Here is a 17,465-nt window from a genome sequence, read left to right as displayed (position 1 = left end):
CTGTCACTGGACCCACACAGGTAATTATACTGTAGCTGCAAAAAGCTGTTTGTCTACCAGCTGGTTTAAACACATACTCACGACTGCATTTATTCTTAAAATCATTTTCTAATGTAGAATCAGCTAAAGACGTTTTCATGAGTGAACGTAGTAACTGAGGGGAGTCCTGCTGTGTCCCTGAGGTCCAGGAGGAGGTAACGGTCCACCTCACAGGTGCGACTCGTTGGTACCAGCCGGTGAGGAAGCTGCAGGAGTTTGTGTGTTAGCTAACTACAGACTGATGTCTAATCCTCCTTTCATCATCGTCATGCTGTTGCCGTAATAACAGCTGAGCTGCAGGTGAAAACTGAATCACCTGAAAGACTCACAAACAACGTCTGAGTGGCTCTTTATTAGCTTTACTGGATTAAACTCACACAAATAAATGACACGCAGCCTTCCTGCAGCAGCGTCCACGGCTCCCACTCATGCTCACTGCTCACCTGACACTCACAAAGCTTTAAACAGGACATGAGTACAGAGTAACGACACAAACTGATCAGTAGGAGAAAATGAAGTGTTTCCAGTATAATTGATACCATCACACCGGCTCCACTCTGACATCACTGATCAATAACCAAAGAACACACAGATCAAACTTCAGCCATCAGAGGAGTCAACGGAGCTGCTTCTGTTCCTGATGTGCTGATCTCTCCCTGCAGGCAGCTTCACACAAACACCATAAAATAATAAGTGAAAGCAGAGAGAACCAAATGAAAATGAACAAACACCTGTAATTGTGAGCAGCACGACTCCGATGATGTTTCCTGGCTCCAGGCCACACAGCTGTATCTGGCTCTCTGTGGAGCGTTTAAAGGTCAGGCTGAACTGTCTGCTTTTCAGACGCTCGTCTTTCATCTTCACTCGGTCTCTATAATCCCGCTCCTGTTTGTCAGGCTTCTCAGGACGGTGCCACCACTCTACTAGAGTGTCTTCAGGCAGCTGAGCTGTGGTTTTAAAGGGCAACCAGACAGACTCCGCCCCCTCCTCCACCTCCACCCGACACCCTGAGAGAACAGCAAACACAGCATGAGGTGTACAAACAGCAGCAGGTGTCACAGTTGCGGAGAAAGCTGAAGCAGAGCAGAAGGTAACAAAGCACAGCACATTAGAAGCAGCTGCTGAGCTGATCACAGTCTGATGGGATTGTTTCTCCTGTCAGCTGCTGCGTGGATGTAAAAATGATCATTCAGCCAAAGGTGCTCCAAATAACTGTCTTAATGCTCCAATAAATATTATATTTAACCTCCTAAGACCCGAACTCCTACATGGCATGCATTTTTAAATTCTCTTTGCTATTTGGGCTGATTGGGACCTGAGGTATGCAAAAACAGAGAATTTCCAGATTTTTTTTTACCCGATTTTTGTCTCTGAGAAAAATGAGATCCACATGAGAGGACATTCGTTTTAATTTTTGATAGAACAGCAGCAGTATAATGTCCTCGTTAGTGGATATCAGGCCCTCGTGGAGCAAATTTTTGTATTTTGGTCTAGACGTCCCAAAATGTGATGTCCAAACATGTGGACGCCAGGTCCATGGCGGTTAAAGAAACAATCGTAAAGTTCTGTTTCCAGTTTGTCATTATTACAAACAGACATCAAACAGGATCTATGGATTAAATGGATGGAGATAATGATCCTACCGTCACAATGAGTTTGACCTTTAACCTGTATCTACAGCACTGACCTCTGACAGTAAGCAGCACTTGTTTCTTCAGCAGGATGTTTCCCTCCCTGCTAATGGTGCAGGTGTAGGTGTTTCAGGCTCAGACTGAGGTCTCCAGTTGTCAGCGGGTCTTCATTCATCTTCGTTCGATTTCTGTAAACTTCATCCTGTTCTTTATTCTTGTCAGAGCTGTTCTCATACACGTGGACCTTCCTGTCTTTCATGTCCTTCCACTCCACTCTAACGTCTTTAAGCAGCTGAAGTGTGGCTTTACAAGGCAGCAGGACAGACTCCACCCCTGAATCCACCTCCACCTTGTAAACTGAGAGGACAACAAAAGACACCATGATCCATCAGCTGTGGTGGTCACATGACCTCCCTGTCCCCTCATTGTCTTCTAGTCTCAGTCAGATTGTGTCTCAGTTTGTTCCTGATGTGTTGCTGACTCGTTCTTTGGTAACTAGTCTGCAGCGTCCTGTAAAGTGCTGCAGACGTGTTGGATGAAGAGCAGAAGAACAGACAGACTGAGCCTCCACAGTCGGCCATGCCTCACACGGCTCTTTACTTTGGGCTTCAGCATTAGCAACGTGTCTGAGGAGGATGTCCGTTTGAGAGACCATAACTGCGCCTTTTTTGAAATTCACTTGAGGACACGCCGTTGGATAAACGCGTCTATTTTAAACTTAAGGAGAATGTGTCACAAAGCTGAATGACTATGGAAGAAAACTAAAGTGGAAGTGCACAGGCTCTCTCAGAGATCTCATGCTCTCCTTAAATGAAATGGTGAAAATGGCTGCTCTGATTTTTCTAGGTTCTGTGAGATTATTATATTATCTTATGCCACATTATACCCCTGATTAATGATTGTGAAATTATTATGTAGTCTTAGTTTGCATTATTCTCCTGACTTAGAAGAAGGTGATAACGATTACATTTGTTAAACTGATTTGCATTACATTAGACTGCTGATTTATTGTGTATGAATGATATTGTTTATGATGCATTATACTGCTGAGTTATAAGAAATGCTGTTTTCAGAGAGTCAGGACCTTGTTGTCTGATAGTAGAGGAGACAGAGAGCACATTCCACGGGAGCTTCACTCCCACCGTTGTTGAAGGCAGACGAAATAGGGAGCCAAGGCCATAAGTCAGGCTCGCTTTTGATTAGAGAGTCCCAAACATGATAGCTTGAACCAAGTTTGAATAATTAAGAGACCAATTGAGGAACATAATAAGTGAGGGAGGCGTAGTAGGGAAAGGTGTTTGTTTTTGTCTCATGTCTCAGAGGGTGTTGTCTCAGTCCCTCGGCCAGAGGACGGGTAGAGAGGGTCAGAGCGAGGGCAGTGGACCTGGGAACGGTGACCCGGGCCCATGATGCCATTGATGGACATGGAGGCAGCTGAGTGGGTCGAGGAGTGACACAGCGCAACGTATGGTGACCTCTTGTGGTCAAGAGGTCAAAAGCGGGAGTGTGGAGATCAGGGAAATATTTTACTGATGATTTCATAACCATCATCATTACCATTACATTAATTATCATTTCATCAAAGCATTTATTGAAGCTGTTGGCCTTACGTTAAAACTTGTATTACAGGTGCAGTCAACCTATTACATACATACTTTCAGTTCGGTTATTATCCACATGAGAATTGGCCTCTCTTTTCATAAGTCAGAGTTCGAGTGAGGTCGATACACACACACACACACACACACACACACACACACACACACACACACAGTAGTTAAGTTCATGTTTTGGGTAAGAGTGGCAGACACAATTTTTCATGTTTTCAGGAGATAAGCGAAAAGTTAGACGTCAACAGAATGCACCTGGCCTACAGACGGAGGAAATGTTCTTTTCCCATGTGTCAAAAGTCAACAGAACATTTGTGGTTTGAAACTTACGTCTGTATTGTATCTGTTTGACGTAAGAGGAGGCGTCAGAAAATATTCCCTGATGCTATAAGACAGTTGCATGTGTAATTTTGGGGCGAGATCGATGCTGAATGTTTTACAGTGTTCATCTCCCACACTGCGTGTATTCATTAAATCATTGTTTGACCAACTCTTCTGGACCAATTGTTGTTTTTGTGCTCACCCTCAATATTTGAACCCATTTAACAGTTCATATCAGAAAAGTTTTGTTTGACTGTTGTGTCTCGAGCTGCCTCACCTATAAAGCAGACAGCAACAAAAGTCTGATTTTCTGTTGATAAGATCAAAACAATCAATGACAAATCTCCCCAAAGCTTTCTTGTTCTGGCATCTCACTCCTGGTCTACTTTTACACCTGTGACATTTGATGATATGGTGACCCTGGTAGATAAAAAGAAGCCGTCTTCAGTTCCCTCAGATATTCTCCCCTCAAAGCTTTGTAGCAAAGTCTTTGACACTATTGGTCCTTGGGTTGTAAATCTTTTCAGTGCTTTTCTTCAGACTGGAGTGTTCCCAGTGTTTTTAAACATGCCATTGTGGAACCAAAGCTCAGAAAACCCAGCTTAGATCCAACATTACATCAACATTATAGATCAATTTCTCAATTTGTGATTGTCTACAGCAGAGTTTTGGTTTGATGTTGACCTTTGACCTGCAGTGGGACATCTCTCAGTCTCCATTCTCAGTCTAAATGATCTGACAGAGCAGGTGTAGGTGGCGCTGTCAGACAGTTGGAGGTTGGTCAGGTTCAGGCTGAGCTCTCCAGTTTCCAGAGCGTCAGTCTTCATGGATGTTCGGCCGCTGTAACGCTGGTTTGGATCTTTCAGTTTGTCTCCTTGAAGCTGGTGGACGGTTGGAGGACTGAGGTCGGAGCGACTCCACACCACTGTGGGGCTGTCCAGTTCAAAAGTGGGAAACTCACAGGGCAGCAGGACAAACAACTCTCCCTCATACAGCTCCACAGCTGAGGCATGCTGGGAAACTGAGGACACAGACAGAGTCCATGTGTCACTTTGAGGTAAAGATCAAACGTGGACAATTTCAGTTACAGAATATAAAATATCTACATAAAGAAATAAAATCACTGTTACACCTGAATAAACTGTGTGAAGGTAAAATAAATAAATACAATAAAGTGTAACCGAGGACAAGGTAGGAGGTAGGAGGGGCAAGGAAATAAATTGATCATTTATTTATTACATTAGTAAAACATACAATTTCCCAGTTATTTCCAGACAGGCCTTGCAACACATCCTGCTGATATCCCAGCTGCACATGACACTTACCACACAAACGGTGAAAAATAACACAACACTGCAAACCGTCACACCCTGTTTAGAGACACTGCAATCGATTTACCTGCGGGTATGCACTGCAAACAATTTGAGTCTCAGCACAGCTGGGAATCAGCGCTATGCATGACCTGCAATCTGGGAGATAAAGGGAAGTGGCACAAACAAATAAGCAAAAAACAAAAAGGGAGGTTAGTCCGCCCTTACACAACTCATTCAATCATCAACCGCCCTTACGGCTGGACGGACTAACCAACACAAAGTTACAAATCAATCAAAAGAACGGAAAACTGAGAGGCAGAGACAGGACAGCTGAAAAACACAAACAACATTATCGATTGAAATGTTACCCAATAAAATATCAGTTTTATTAAACCATTCAAAATCACAAAACTAAAACAAGCCGTCAATATACCTACAATACTGATCAATTTGCAGTCGATCTAGGATTTGATCAATTCTTCTATTAAAACTCGTGGTCACACCACAATATACCCACTCGCACTCGAGTGAATTCATCGCCTCTGGTTTTTTCCACAGACCTCACCCCACACACCTACTACCTTTTCAAAGCTCTTCAGTCAATCACCTGGCAGAGAGCAACAAACTGCCAGGTGACACTTGTTACAAAAGGAAGAAATAAGACGTGGTATGAGTGAAAAGTCTGAGTTCAGCTCCTCGGCTCATAGAAACACTGATTTCCTTTTATTAATGAGGCGTCTGTGGGAACAGGTAGGAGGCTCCTGATTGGTTCATAAGGTGTGAATAAATGTGTCATGTAGCTGGAAGCAAAGCCACATCAGGCTTTAGAAGGAATTCATGAAGGTCTGAAATCTGTCTGCAGTGCAGTGGAGTGATCTCCTCTCTTTGAGTTAGAAGTCTGGAAGTTTAGGAAGCAGCTGGACTTCAGGAAGCACAAATGTGATGAAGGTGAAGGTGTGGAGCGCTGTGTCAGGCTCTGCTGTGGAAATTAACTTTTGCAATATTTTCAACTGGAAAAAGAAGCAGGGTATGAACTTTGTAGCTCAATACAAAGCTCAGGGGTTAAAGGTCAAAGGTCACCCAGTCTGTGAGCAGAATCCTTAATGCAAGAAAACAACTTTCCAAGACTTTTCCCAAATTCCAGGTCAGATTTCATTGGTCAGAGAAAAGAACATCAAATTTGGATCCAGTACTCGTGTCACGACATCCTGACTGCTGATCAGCTGATCCGTCCTTCCATTGTTCATCAGAGGACGAGGAAACGTTACCACTGAGTTCAGTTTGGACAATCCACCAATCACAGAGCTCCATCAGTGATCTTACAGTAACTACATTCGCCAGCAGAGCTTTGATTGCACTTCTCTCCACCACCACTAGATGTCTCCACACTCTGTGCTGACTCCAATGAATGATCAGAGCTGCTGAGTCTGAATCTCTTTACTCGGTTGGAGGCGGCTGCTGCAGCCTCACCCTGACGCACACAAAGCTCCACCTTCAGTTCTGACACTGAAACATACACTGTAGCTAAAATGATGCAGATGTGACCGTCAGCAGCTGGATTTCCTCTCCATAGACGTGTTTCCATGCTGATCACAAAAAAGCAACAACTCAGACAGATCGTTAGATACAGCAGCTTTAACTGTAACAGTGTAATTGTAGAGTCTTTACAATGTAAAGTGCATGAAGGCAACTGTTGCTGTGATTTGATGCTATGTTAATAAAACTGAATGAATAAGTGCTGATATTTATCCAGATCGTCTCTCTGATTGATCTCTATGACCAGCCTCAGTAATAACTTCCAGCCAGCAGCCTCGTCCCTGCAGGTGTGCTCACACAAAGCTCCCCGTCCATCAGTGCTTTAATCATGATTTAAAACTTTCTCTAATAAATCACTTTCATGCTGCCTCAGACTAAAAGCCTTTATTTCACCCACCTCTCTTAGCTGTTTAACTGATTCATAGTTTTTATTTTATTGAAAACATTCAACCATTTAAAAGATTATTAATTTTTATCAACAGATTTTTAACAGGGACTGAAGGAAACTGTTTCCAGGGCCTACTCCGTGGATCGGCTTCCTCCGAGGCGTGGACGTCTATCAGCAGAGAATGTACCTTCACCTATCAGCAGAGAATGTCCCTTAGTCTGTAACACAGTCAAATATATTCTCAAGTAATATTCAAGCATGCCATTCAGCGTGTTAGTACGAGCTCGGGAGCAGCTTGGGAGAACAAGAAAACAGAGACTGCTTTAGATTGTCTTCCCAAAGTGACTCAACTTTATTCACAAGTACAACAGTTTATATAGAGGGTAAAATTCATGAGACAGCAGATTATCAGTTTAAACCAGTACAGACCAAGATAAGGGAGCGTCTTTCTGCCCTTGGGTGAAGAAGCATCCTTTGTATAGTGTATCAGTTCAGCTACAATTGTGATTATTTCAGCGACATATTTTCAAGGCACAAAACGAAGAGTTCTTACATTAGTGAAATCTGAAACAAACCATTTGGCCTTCAACAGGCGTCTAAAGGATTAAGAAACTAATGTAGCTGAGGGAGTGATCTCTGTGGTATTTCAACCTTGTACCAGCCTGTGATTCTCACACATCAATTCTTGGGTCAAAGAGAAAAACACTGAAACAAAGGGGCCTTATTGAATGACAGAGTTTTCCTGCATGATGTCACTATAAAACAATATCCAGTAAATGCTCCCATGGTACTAAAATACCTAACAGGGACTATAAGGAAAGAGGACCTTTATCCCATATTAGCTCCTCTTAATAATAATCACAAAACAGTAGGTGCCTGCAGATCTTTGTCCATGTTTTACATCCTTCTTTACACAGATGTCTTTTCATATTTGATGTCATGTTAATTTGAAAGCGGAGCCCTCCATCTGCCACAGCGATGTTACCTGCATCACTTTACTTTATAGCGGCTGGAAGATTTCTGAAAGTCACCAAAAACAACAAAAGTGGGACTTCCTGCTTCTCACAGAGGACTTCCTGCCAGTTCAGACAGAAAAAAATAACCTATAAGTATATAAATAAGTATGAACAACATTTCTTCATTCACATGACCTTTGACCTCGGACCGCTGAAGCTGGCTGACCTTTTCTGCTTCCTCTTCCATCCATTTCAAATTAAAGGCCCTCCTAATAGCTGCTGGACAGTTTTGTACTAACAAGGCTTTTATTGTGAAACACTGAGAAACAGTTGGAAACACTGATTTTGTTTTTTTAAGAGCATGTGTTGCTCTGACAAACGCTGCGTTCCTTACTGTGAGAGACAGAGTGTCTCCTCCGTCTGTGTTTAGCTTCCTGTGAGGACAGGAAGTGATGCGAAGGCTTATGACGTGTGAAACTATGAGGAAGCTGAACTCTGTGGCAGTCTGCCGTGATGTTTGGCTGCACACACTAAACTGAGCTGAAAGAGAGTGTGTGTGTTTTAGTATGCAACAAGAAGTGAAACACACACACACAGCAGCTGCTTTCAACACACACACTCAGTTTGTTCACATGAGGACAAAAAAACTTTATTTAACTAGGCTTGTGTGACAAGAAGACAGGAGAGTCTGAGTTCAAGGCTCTGCTCAGATGAATCCCACAAGCTCGGCAAGTTTCTGTGGCAGCTTCACCTGAGACACGAGGAGGGAGGAGACAAGGACGCTGAGGATGGTGCAAGGTTAAATGTAAGGAGAGAACCAGAACAACAAAGAGGCCTCCTCCTCCTTTATGGGAAACACGATGAGGCGAAGGAGACCCGACGAGAAGGCGCTCAGAGTACGTGACTGCTCTAAATGGAGGCAGCTTCATGGTGCGATGGTCAACAGGTGTGGGTCTGTTGAAACATGCTGAAGGTGGTATTTGACTGCAGGCTGGAAGCAGTCACACTGCATGACAGCGCTCGTCTCCCTGCTGCACACACGGCTCCGTCTGACTCTTCTTCTGTGTTTCCAGATTAGAGAGCAGCAGGCATGAAGTCATCACCTGTGTGGGCCTCGTTTACTAATGTTTGTATGAAAAAGTTCAAACTTCTTGGAGTTTTCACACAAAATTTCCATAATCAGATTTATGATGTGCTGTTCTTCTTCTCTGTGTTGTAGCCTCCTAATGACACCCCGTTTGTGCTCCAGTGGATGATGAGAGTCAAACCTTAAATACTGATCCATATGCGTAGGTTTACGGTACACGTCAGGTTGTAGACGTCCCCCATTACTGATGGAAATCTCACAGTCTAAGAAGGCTAACCTGCCACTTGTTATTATTTGTATTATTTTGATATTATTGAGCCATGATGGCGCCTTTGAAACTCTGCGTCTGCTCTTCTTCTGCTCCATCCAGATCTTTGCATCACCTTGTTTTACACACTGACTCCATCAGGTTACAGAGAGCTAAGTGATGAATGACTGTTTCATGCCACAGACTGCAGATCAGTCAGTGTTCTGATGGCGCTGATCTGTCATCACAGTCACATGACTTCCCCTTGTGTGAATTAATGTGTTCTATTTAGTTCTGCAGTATTTTATTTCTAGAGTACATCTGCATTTTATTCATTTCACACAAACTGTTGATGTAATGTCATCAAATGTCCACTAGATGTCAGTAGCCATCGGTGGACCGAGTACATCAACCTCTCTGAATACACAAACATACATGTGCGCTTAAATGAGCTCACATTATTGATCTGGACTGATGGATCGCCTTTGTTTTTATAGTCAGTGTTACCATGGAAACGACACTAACACACTATCTAGACATACAGTGGATTTGTTTGACTTCAGTCTTGATTCTGCATGGAAACAATAACCTGACATCTTTGATCATAAGTTTCAGAGCGTCGCCTGTAACCATGGTTACTGACCTGCAGCCTGACGTCACTCTGAGCAGCTGCATGTATGAATGTACACACAGGTACGCAGCTGTACGTGAGTGCTGTCAACACACACACATGCACAAGTATATAAAGGTCTGTACCCCTGTGTCCTGCTCCCAAGAGCAAGAAGGAGCTCTGAGCAGCGTCACCTCCACTGCTGAGAACACCAACATGTCCACTAAAGCTTTGCTGGCTTTGATTCTTCTCTGCCTGTTTACAACTTCTGTAGGTGAGTGTTTGCATGAGAAAGATGGAAATCCTGTGTTTTGTCTGCACAGCAGTGTTCATGCACAGGTATATGTGTCTGTTTCTACACGTGTGCATCATTTAGACTCTTCTGATGTTGGAAAGAAAATGAAAACAGCGTTTTCTTCTCTTATGTGACCAAAATTCTGCTGTTTTCTTTTCTATTCTACGTGTTTATTTTTGCATTTCTGTGAAGATTCAGACATCGGCGCTAATTATCTTCCACATGTCCAGTGTTTTTATTACCGTGTGCTCGAATATCAGATTTGGAAGGACCGCTTGATTGTTTGAAGTCTCTGTGCTAAATGACAGATCCTGATTCAAGCGCGAGAAGTAAAAGCAGTGATTTGAGGCTCTCATCTTTACGGTTTTGGATATATTCTTGTTTAAGCATTGCCTGAGATTTCAGTGTGCAGAAAAAGGACATGAAAATGAGTGGAAAGAGCATTTTTATATACAACATTTGATACATGAAGACACATTTTGACAGCAGTGGCGTTTCCACGCCAGATTTACCAGGGTGGGCTCTGGGTGTTTTTTCATGGGGGCACAGAACCAAAACCAGAGGCAACATTGAACTGTTTCATCTATGAAGTGAATTTATTTGGAGCACAAACAAAGTGAACGAACATTTAACAATCAAACAGGAGATTTCACACCCTGCACATCTTTAAAAAGCACTGACTGACATCACTGTGGACCGAAACGCCTGCATGCATGGCAACAGGCAGAGTCCATAGTTACAAGTTGAGGAGGACTTTCCTACCGGCTGGGCTGGAAGCTGCGCCTCCTGTCCCCCATTCATGTGGTGGGGGTCGTCCTCACACTGGGGGGTCGTCCTCCCTCCTGCTGATGTCTGAAAACAGACGGATGTGGAGTAAACATGAGGCTGTAACTGAGAGCTACAGTAACTTATTACTTTATCTTTTCATTAGTGTTAATGATACTGTGTGGAGTGTAATCACAGGGCAGCCCGTGTCCTCCTCTCTGTAGTTCCCTCACGCTCTCCATCTCCATCTTTGCTATCAGGGAACAAATGTCTGCTTTTCTTTAATGTCAGCTGATGTTGTTCCAGCTGTGACACTGAGCTCCTGTCTCAGCTTCATTTTTCATGTACGGTTAAAGTAAAAGGATGAAGTCTGTCTCTGAGCCTGTGCGGACCGGATTTGTTCAGTGTTAAAGCCATGAAGCTGGATTTCACAGTGACGAACCGTATCGCTTACCTTCGTCTCTTCACCTGTTTCCACGTTAGTCTGCTTTAACGATTCGCGCTTCTTTCTGAGCGCGAATGTGCTGAGAGAGCGAGTGTGCAGCGCCCTAAAGAGTCCGTGATAAACACAAACTAGAACACTAGTTCCAGTCCCAGCGCTAAATTAATTCGTCTCTTCAGGCTTCACAGGACCGCGGGACAGTGAGCCGTGATTGTGAGCCGCGGTGGAGACACCCGCCTCTCGTCCGCCGCACAAGTCTTTTCTCCTGCGCTGATCACAAACGTGGACGCGCGTTCACATACCAAACATACGGGCGCGCGCACACATACAAGCAGCCTGATTGGATCATATTAAAAAAATCATTAAAAATCATCCCTGAGAGTCGACGTGACACTTTCTTCCTCTGCTCCACCTGCTCTACACCTGTGCTGAGTGTCATCTCAACCAGCTTTCATACTCTCGAGAAATTAAAGACAAACTTTACACTTAAACTTAAAATCAACTTGAAAACTTTAAAGGAATGTGATAATGTCATGTTAAACATTTAAGAAAAATAATCTGTGATAGCTGAGGTGAATTTCTCAACAGACTCCTCTTCTTTGACATCCACACTACACGTGTTTCACCTCAATCCACTACATAATTCTGGAGACATTGCAGGGCTTTTTGGGTCACTCCTGGACGATTGGGGAGGGGACCAGAGAAAACGACGAGTCCAACATTGTTTCGGCAAAGTTCCACGCACAATGGCACCTGCTCTGGCCCCTGGAAGACAATTGACTTCTAACTTAAATGTGCTCAGAGCAGAAAAACAGCATATAAGAACGACTCCATTTACATGTCTCAGAAAAGAATTGCCAATTACCAGAGTTTGATCCCCAGGGGGTGTCGCAGAGGGGCGAAATGGTCAGACACATGAACAGGTTGGTGGTGTTCTGAGGCATCTGTTTATGACTATCCTTCTTCCTCACCATCACACAGTCACCCTGTTTGCCCGGCTGTCTAGCTGCAGGTTTTTCAATGACGTGAAGCCGAGTCTCCAATTCAGTGAGCTGCAAACAGGCTACATTTATTTCAAGTGTCATTACTGCTTAAGAAGGCTGAGGAGTAACTAAACATCTGACACAGTGAGCAGGACAGTGCAGGAGGGACAGGTGAAGAGGCCATGCTGCTAGCGAGTCGGCTAAGAGCCAAGCTAGCAAAACCCTCAAGACACAATAAGTGATTACTGACAATAATTAGCAAGTGAATACACAGAGAGTGTGCTCCAGATGAAGCACGTCAAGATTACACTATGAAATAAGACGTTTTTCTATAAGTTTTTTACTGAATTGGCTACGCAGGCAAGCTACACAAAAGCACCACTGAAGCTCGAGCACGTGTCAAAATAATTCATGCAATGCTTCAGGAACACTGTGCTGAGGCTTGGTTCATCTGAACAGAGTTAGTGATCAGTCATCAAGTTCTGCTTCAGCTTTGGTGTCTCTGTGCGAGCGATAGTGAACCAGTGTGTGTGGTAATGAGAGTCGTCATGGAGCCAGCGAGGAAAAGAGGACGCTCTGCTTGTTGCTAAATAACAACCAGGCCATCAGCAATTCTGCCCCCGGGTCTGAAATGTACAGTGACAGAACTTTAACATAACGTTAAACAGAAGCTGTCAGCTCGGCTCTGTTAAGTGGACAGTCATAATGAAGAAGTTGTAGATTCAATCCTCCTTTCATAAGTTTGGCCACCAGATGTCACCAAAAAGGTGTTGGAAAGCCTCGAGTAATGAACCCTTTTTCAACTTGAGCTTCAGAAAGTTTCATTTGGCCCTCACTACCACTGTGTGTGTTGTAACAGGAACAGAATGTGATGCTCCACCACAAAGAGAGCAAACACCAAGTGACAGCAACACCGGAAGTCAGAAGACAAAATGTAAGAACCCCGAATCTCTTCTACACCTCACTTTTATACCTGCTCACCCTTGGAGATCCAATCAAGTTGTTGACATTTAATCATGTGACATCCTCCTGTCTTTCACTAACTTGGCCTTTACCCACTGTGACAGTGATGTGAATCATAAAATACAATAAAAAGTTTCACAAGAGGAGCGTACAGCAGGTCTCCTCTGCTGAAGGCTCCTGTGTTTGGCACAGCAAAGCATTCAGACCATGAGTGTGCTTGCTACAACAGCCACACAAGATTTAAATGATAATAATAATAACTATAATTTTTTTAAAAACAACTTTTTTTCCTTTTATCTTCTCGAACAACAAGGTCTACATATAACTTTTTTCCTGGGAGACATCACTCAGCAGCAAAAGGAGCTTTTAGACCCTACTTGATGCATCGCCGGGCGGATGAGTAATCCACTTCAGATTCCATCTGCTATTTAAGTTACCTGAACTGGAGACTCTGTGGACAGTCAAACACTGACTGCACTATTTATGTATCAACCTTTAGACGCACAAACACTGATCAGTGATCAATCCACTCTGCAGTTTACGATCCAAGTCCCAGCAGATGAAAACTGAAAGACTTTCAAATCACATGAGCCAATATTTTATTCACAACAGAACATAAATGCTTGTTTGTTTGTGTGTGTGTGTGTGTGTGTGTGTGTGTGTGGGACTGTTTGTCAGGTACTTGAAACAATGATTCCCAGTCTCAGTGATACCAACACTCTCTGTCCTGTTTTGTCTCGTCTCCTGCAGACCTGACAATCATCAGAGCTGTGCGTGGACAGGATGTCGTTCTGCCGTGTCAAGTTCATAAAGATTATCCCATCGCGGCTGTGGTGTGGAGGAGAATTGACATGAAGCCAGTAGAAGTGCTTTTGTACCAGAGCAAGACGTCTCATCAAGCCAACAAGTATCCACCTTCAAGGAGCCGCATGCATCTGATGGATAGAAGGATGAACAATGGAAATTTGTCCTCGGCTCTGCAGAATGTGACTGAGAGTGGAATATATGAGTGTCTGGCCATCGACACAGAAATGCACCAGTCGAAGACTCCCATTGAGAACGCTGACACCATCATCATCATCCAGCTGATAATTGATCCAGAGGGTGAGTTTGTAGAGTCGTCCACAATCCTTTCTCTCTGATCCTTATACAGCGCCAAATCACAACTACAGTTACCTTGGTTACGCTGCAGTCTAGGCTGCTGGGGGATTCCCATGATGCACTGAGTGTTTCTTCGTCACTCACTCTGTGTTTAGACACCTCTCTGCATTGAATCATTAGTAATTATTAATCCCTGGCTCTCTTCCCCAGCGTGTCTTTTGTCCTGTCCACGTCCCCTCACCTCAGCCGGCCTCTCAGATGGCTGCGCGTGGTTCTTTTCCTGTCACCAAACTGCTTGCTTAAGGGGGGTAAGGGGTGCAGGACACTGCAGGACACTTGGAGCATTGTTCTTTCAGTTACAGCCCCTTGATTATTTAATTTGATCAAGAAAGAAATTAATATTAAAGAGAATTTAAAGCAGTATGAAGGCCCTTTGATGCACACATGAGGCTGAGGTACTAGGAGTTATAGGACTTGGGTTGGCCCACTTTTAACTTCAGAACTGTCTTAATCCTTCAAGGCATAAATGCAACATGGTGCTGGAAACCTTCCTCTGACATTTTCTTTTATGAAGATATTGGTGATGAGACTTTGTAGAAAGCAGGGATCAGATCATGTCTCACACCTGTCTCCTGTTTCTCACCTGCAGCTCCAACACTGAATGCTGGCGAGAGGCGGTTTGCTCCACCTACGTCTCTTCTGGTATTTTTGATTTTGGGTCTTCTCTCATGTTTCTGTTTCTCTCTTTAATCTTGATGATGCTGTAAACACTGACCTCTGACCTGAAACTCCTGCCTCTGAGTTTAAACAGAAACTTATTTGATGTTTTCATTCATTTGGTTTTTATTTTGCTTTGGGATTTTTTTTTTCATATAACAGCTTTCATTTAATGTGTGATGTGACATTTTTCACTTACAGCTAAATACACAAGCACTCACTGTGGCTGTGAGGATAAGTGATTATGCTGAGATTACATGTAAAGGGTGGAAACTGTTTTCTTTTAGTGGTTTGTCTTTAAAGATAATCACAGTGTTTGATTCACCGCAGTTTTCCTCTTATATCTACAGTTTTCATGGGTCATGTTTTAAGGGAGGTACTTGTTTAGCATGTTTGTACTCACAGGCAGGACTCACAGTAGTTTCACTGACTTTTATGATGAAAACAAGACGATAACTAAACACCTCTGTCAGTAAACAAGATCCAATCAGAAGTGCAGTAAGTTTAAAGCACACGTTTGATCTGCCCCCACCAAACGGTGCAGCTCTTTTAGCAAACAGTGAAACTGTTTCTCATCCACTATCACCAAAACTAAATGACACTGTTGTCAAAAGACTCTGCACACGTTCACGAACAGACTGAATTTACTCCACTAACAGTACAGACCAATGTTAGCCAATCAAATCAGTATTTGTGGAGCATCAAATATCACTGCAGCAACTATCAGCGTGTTGCACATGAACACAGTCAGTAACAGGCAACTAGCATGGCTAACATTAATGCTAATGAAGGCATGGCTAGCGTGTGTCGTCACTGGGCATGCTTGCTATGCTATAAACTGATGCTATGCTAGAGTGTTAATGGTTCCTTTAGTCCATGATTTAGAGCAGGGGTGTCACACTGACTTTACATGTCAGACCACATGCAGTAATTATATTTATAAATGGCTTTAAACGCACATTCAGCCTGTGAGACTCATTGATACTCAGTCAGACTCTGAGCCGCGGCTCTGCCCATATGGAAAAGATCTATATAAATCTCATAAAGTTTGTATCTGTCTTGTGTGAAACTTGTATGAAAAGCATATAAGAGTGAAAACAGATATAAGATCCCTTGAAAAATTATATAAATGAAATGTGCCTTATATAAGAAGTAGGCCAAATCTGATGCAAGTCTTTTATAAGTTTTTCTATTTTTTTTCCATATGGGTGTGCTACATGCTCACATTTCTGCATCTCTGTATTTCAGAGACACTTTGTATTAACTTTATTTAATCTAATATTCAACTCTGAACTCTAACTTTAGTCTTTTTAACAGAGGCTATTTTTTTAAACTTGCTGTCCTTCTTTAGCATAATGGTGTGACCCAGTCTGTCTTAGCATGTGATTGGCTGCATGGTCCCACCTCTGTCTGCATGGAGACCAGCAGGGCTAAAGATTCAGCTCCACATTAATCATTAATAATAACTGACATATGAACGTGTATCAGGGCCTGATGTGGCCCGCTGGCCGTATGTTGGACACCCCTGCTTTAGCTGCTGAGTCATGGCTGAACGGGCACAAACAGAGTCATGCTCAGACTTGTTTCTCACTACTCTCTGTGAAAAAAGAAAGAAAACAAACCCACTCATGATCGTCAGAGTGTACATTTGATTTATTTGATGCTTCTGTCGACATGAACAATAGAAAAGCAGCTGCTTAAATCCTTTTGCTGCACAGATGATAACGTCTCACGTGCAGTCTGGGAGTGACGGCGATTTCACTCTCTGGTGTGAAAAAGAACTGGTGTGGTGGGAGCAGCGATGTGTGTGTGTGTGCACTGCACAGAGTGACTGTGGGGATGAAGGAGCTGCTCCGTGGCTGTAACAGTCAGCAGGAGGTGGAGGTGCTGTCCACCATGAGGACAAATAAAGCTTTAGAATTGAACAGCTCGCTTGGTTTGCACAGTATCTGTGAGAGTTGTATCATATGCACCATATGCACTTTACAATCACAGCGACTTAATGATGTAGAATATGAACCAACAGGCCACATGCTGACTCTGAAACAAAGTGCCATTAGAGCTGATCCAGAGCAGGCAGCTTCAACGCTGACTCAGCAGCAGTGAGCCTGATATTTCTTTGTAGCATAGCTCGAGTGCTGCTTTGTTTCCTTTGCTTTGTGTCTCTATCTGTAGCGTCGTGACTGTACGACAATTATCCTGTGATGCACCGTGAAACAGCAAGCGCCGTACGAAACAGACTCAAACACTTAGCCGTCTGTGTTTAACTTTACAAATCGTTCTCTGCTGTGCAGCTTCGCTACTTTCAAGAAACACAGTGTTTGTTTTCAGTAAGTCTTTTAAAATGTACTCTCTAAAAAAACACACACACACACACACACACACACACACACACACACACACACACACACACACACACACACACACACACACACACACACCAAACCAAAGGAATCTATTT

At 43.3% G+C, this 17,465-nt stretch overlaps 1 protein-coding gene and 1 pseudogene across 1 annotated transcript; one reads left to right on the top strand and one right to left on the bottom strand.

The window, feature by feature from the left end:
* LOC113019578 (protein NLRC3-like) overlaps positions 1-17,465 on the bottom strand; it is a 576,297-nt pseudogene that overhangs the window by 486,257 nt on the left and 72,575 nt on the right.
* Positions 12,581-15,279, top strand: LOC113010052 (uncharacterized). Its single transcript, XM_026148858.1, has 3 exons — positions 12,581-13,157; positions 13,937-14,290; positions 14,937-15,279. The coding sequence occupies exons 1-3, from the start codon at positions 12,977-12,979 to the stop codon at positions 15,035-15,037; spliced, it is 636 nt and encodes a 211-aa protein (XP_026004643.1). The 5' UTR covers positions 12,581-12,976; the 3' UTR covers positions 15,038-15,279.

Source organism: Astatotilapia calliptera, chromosome 3 (assembly GCF_900246225.1).
Source record: "Astatotilapia calliptera chromosome 3, fAstCal1.2, whole genome shotgun sequence".
NCBI lineage: Eukaryota > Metazoa > Chordata > Actinopteri > Cichliformes > Cichlidae > Astatotilapia > Astatotilapia calliptera.
This window is presented reverse-complemented; position numbering and strand designations above follow the sequence as displayed.

Excerpts from the sequence above, each read along its gene's own strand:
- LOC113010052 (XM_026148858.1), top strand. The coding sequence starts at position 12,977 with ATGTCACCAAAAAGGTGTTGGAAAGCCTCGAGTAATGAACCCTTTTTC. Across the intron at positions 13,158-13,936 it reads CGGAAGTCAGAAGACAAAAT|ACCTGACAATCATCAGAGCT; the intron begins GTAAGAACCCCG and ends CGTCTCCTGCAG. Across the intron at positions 14,291-14,936 it reads GCTGATAATTGATCCAGAGG|CTCCAACACTGAATGCTGGC; the intron begins GTGAGTTTGTAG and ends TCTCACCTGCAG.